The sequence below is a fragment of the Helianthus annuus genome, chromosome 4 (assembly GCF_002127325.2).
Source record: "Helianthus annuus cultivar XRQ/B chromosome 4, HanXRQr2.0-SUNRISE, whole genome shotgun sequence".
Classification (NCBI taxonomy): Eukaryota; Viridiplantae; Streptophyta; class Magnoliopsida; order Asterales; family Asteraceae; genus Helianthus; species Helianthus annuus.
The window spans coordinates 203,509,178-203,512,691 of NC_035436.2; the positions used below are offsets into that span (position 1 = coordinate 203,509,178).

At 49.3% G+C, this 3,514-nt stretch overlaps 1 protein-coding gene across 1 annotated transcript; it reads left to right on the forward strand.

Annotated features, from left to right (window-relative positions):
- Positions 1 to 1,862: 1,862 nt before the first annotated feature.
- Positions 1,863 to 3,264, forward strand: LOC118491225 (uncharacterized abhydrolase domain-containing protein DDB_G0269086-like). The gene is made up of 3 exons (XM_035988810.1): positions 1,863 to 2,481; positions 2,569 to 2,733; positions 2,800 to 3,264. The coding sequence occupies exons 1-3, from the start codon at positions 1,894 to 1,896 to the stop codon at positions 3,157 to 3,159; spliced, it is 1,113 nt and encodes a 370-aa protein (XP_035844703.1). The 5' UTR covers positions 1,863 to 1,893; the 3' UTR covers positions 3,160 to 3,264.
- Positions 3,265 to 3,514: the final 250 nt, after the last annotated feature.

Genomic DNA, 3,514 nt, shown 5'->3' on the forward strand with positions numbered 1-3,514 from the left:
GGGGACACCGGTGCCGATGCTCCGGCCGGTTATATTACCATGTGGGCAGATTTTTTCATCGAAGGCAACCTTCGGTTGCCGGTGACGGTGTTTGTTGCGGAGGTGTTGGAGTACTATCATCTCCATATCTCCCAACTTAGTCCATTTGGGATGTTCCGAATCAGGAACTTTGAGTATACCTTTCGTGCTCATGGCTTGCCCATTACTGTTGAGAATTTCCGGCGGTTTTACCAGTTAACGGTGAACACCGGATTTTTCTCTTTTAATCAACGGCATGGGAATTTGAAGCTGATGACACCCCCTAAGGGTGTGACCGGCTGGAAGAATAAATTCTTTTACGTCAAAGCCTGTGCGGTCTACGCCCATATGACTTTTCGGGACGTAAATGTGGGTGTTACGGATGAGGATATTCCTATTGCCACCGCAAAGACTGTGGATTGGTTCTCTAGGCTGCGGCCTATTGAACTCAAGAAGCTGGACACAACCAGTTGTGGGTGTTGCGGATGATGCTCAGCAGGCCGGATAGGAAGGCAAGGCCCGTTCTTCGGGAAAAGAGTGGTGGTAAGCTTGTTACTCTTGATTATTTTCCTTGCTTCATTATCCTTTTAGTAATGTGCATGCGTTGTATCAGTGGATGCGGTTGGCTTGTGGAGGATGTTTGAGCCCGATTTCGAGGGCAAAGTTGAGCTGATTCTGGTTGAGTTACGGGAAGGTTTTCATCTAGAAATTGTTGGCAACTTCCGCGTACCCAAAGGTGATGTGCTGAAGGCACCCGTGCCAGAAGGCGAAAAAGGTATTTTCTAAATTGTACTTGTTTTCCAAGTTCACCCTTGTAATTTGTTTGCTTGATTTCTCTAATGCAGCTATCCTTGCGGACTTGGGGAAGTTTGAAAAGCGCATCCCCAAGAAGCATGTGGAGAGGTAGCAGGTGAAAAAAACCACGCGGGGTCGTGGTAAGGAGAAAGCCGAGGGCTCAGTTGCCCCTCCTCCGGTGTCTCAGGCCGCAGGTACCTATCGATCTTGTTATCGCAGATATACCGATTACGTGGTAGTATCTGATACCCTTGAGGGTTTGGGTGTTCTAGGTAGTGGTGCGGCTGCGAGTGGGACTGCTGCGGGGCCTCCCGTTGTTGGTAAGAAGAGAGAACCAGAGCAAAAGGCTGCTGGTGGTGGTGAACTGAAGCGTCGGAAGCTGCAGTCTAAAAGGGCTGCTCCGGCGCAAAAGAAACCTGCGGTCGCTGCTGGTGAGTATAACTTTTTTCATTGTTTTGCATGCACAACTTGTTGGATTAATAGTTATTGCTTTCTTTGCCTTGTAGAACCACAAGATGCGGGATTTTCTTTTTTTGATTTCCCTTTGTCTCCCTCGCATACCGCTGCTGTGGATGCGGGGGTGCCAAAGGAGCCTGCGGTGCCAAAGGAGCCTGCGGCACCTTTTGTTGAGGTGATTCCTGATCCCACTGTGCAGGTGGAGAAGACGGTGGAGAAGACTGTTTCCCAGATATTTGATAATGTGGATTCCTCCAACAATCTGATCAGCCTAAATGATGGCGATGGATTGGACTTGAGGTTTTTGGATGCTGGGAAACAGAAGTCGGATGCTGAGCCGCAGAAAACTGATGTTGAGCCGCAGAAATCTTCTGCTGGTGAGAAGGTTACCGGTTCTTCTTCCGGTGGTGCGGGTTATGATGGGCCTCCGATTCAGCCTGGGGAGTCTGAATTGGAGTATTATTACCGCACCTATACACAGGATCGAAGTACAGTTTATCACCGACCCCGCTGGACGATTATGCAGGGGATGATATTTCCAATGATCCTTCCGCGTGCAAGGAGATTCTGGGTGGTCTGGGCACAGCCGCACCCCGTGAGCTGCGCATCAACCAACTTTCTACGATGTTAGTAGGAAGTTCCATTGTGGCGAATGCCGTTTTGGAAGATTACAAGGTGCTAGGCCGCAGGGAAGAAGAAGCTGCTCGTTTGCGGGCCGAAGCGGAAGAGTTGGTGAAGGCTGCACGTGCGGGTGCGGAGCAGCTTGAAAGAGATAGAGCTGCTTTTGGTAAGCAGAAAAAGACTGCAGAGTGGGCTGCAACTGCTGAGCTGAAACAGGTTCGTACTCTTGCCAAGTTACTTTCTGGTGAACGCAAGAGTTGGAACGAAAAGTTTTCCAATGAGCGCAAGAAGTGGAACGAATCTTGGGCTAAGCAGAATGACAATCTGTTTCGTGCTCGTCAGGAGTTGACGAATGCCAAGGCAGCGAACGCTGCTTTGGTCAAAGAGAAGGCTGCAGCTGAGGTGGTTGCGGTTAAAGCCCAACAGGCGGAGGGCCGGGCTGTAAAGGCGCTTGAAGAGGCCAAGGAAGTGGGGGCTCGTGCTGCAAAGGCCCTTGAGGAGGTCAAAGAGAGGGAGAGTCGCTCTTCTAAGGCTCTTGAAGAGGCAAATGCTGAGCGCACCCGTTTGAATCAAGTGGTTGCCAGCCTTCAGGTACGATTCGTTATTCCTGTTGTATTTTTCTTTCCGCCTTTTGAGAATGTTTACTGATTTTGTGAACTGTTTTTTGCTCTTTGAAAGGCTGAAGTTCAGACCCGGGAGGTCGCGGTTACAGACCTCACAGCCCGCGTGACTGTAGCGGAAGAGCGGGCTAATGCTGCTGTTGAGGCCAGAGATGCTCTGACTTCTTCGTTTAACCAGCTTGAGGCTGATCGTGAGTGGATGCGGTGTCACGGCATTGCACGTGTAAGTACTCCATGCCTTTGTGTTTACTTGGATTAGCATGTGAGTCTTATCATTCTTTTATTGCAGATTATTCAGGCTATCATGGATGCACCTGAAACCGCAACTGGTTTGGACTTGGTCAAGGAACGTGCCCGCGATGCCGGTTTTAAAGCTGGTTACAGCCGCTGTATCGGTCACATAAACGTCATGTCTAAAGGCGGTTATACTGAAGAGCGGTCCGGGTTTCGTGACGTGGACACCGAAGCGCTCCTTAAGGCGGCTGTTGCCTCATTTTACGATACGTCCCTCTCTTGCGTGGAGAAGCTGGACGAATGTTTAGAGGCTGCGGATTATGTAGACCGGTTGCGGATGCTGTATGCCGATGCAGAAGAGGAGAATCCTGTTGGTGGCGGCCAAGATGGCGCGGGTACCAGTGGTTCAAAATAGGGTTTAGGTTGGCCTGTGTGCCCCTTTTTTGTTTTCCTCTTGTATATGTGGGAAACTTTGTGTAAATCCATATATGCACCGCGTGGGTACCTGAATTTTTTTTGAATATAAAGTTTGTTGTTCAATTTGGACAAGTGTTTTTACTTCTTGCATGATTGAACGTGTGTATGCGGGACTCTACCCATTGTGAATGGGGTTGAGTATACTCCATACCGTTGCCGTAGGAGTATGCGTCAATTCCATTGTATGCCTGATTAGGGTTAGAAATTGTGTAAGTTTTGTAAAAACTTATCCGGAGCTCTACCCATTGTGAATGGGGTTGAGTATACTCCATACCGTTGTCGTATGAGTATGC

Coding starts and splice junctions, on each gene's coding strand:
- LOC118491225 (XM_035988810.1), top strand. CDS start 1,894: ATGTTAGTAGGAAGTTCCATTGTGGCGAATGCCGTTTTGGAAGATTAC. Junction 2,482..2,568: donor AAGTGGTTGCCAGCCTTCAG/GTACGATTCGTT, acceptor GCTCTTTGAAAG/GCTGAAGTTCAGACCCGGGA. Junction 2,734..2,799: donor GGTGTCACGGCATTGCACGT/GTAAGTACTCCA, acceptor CTTTTATTGCAG/ATTATTCAGGCTATCATGGA.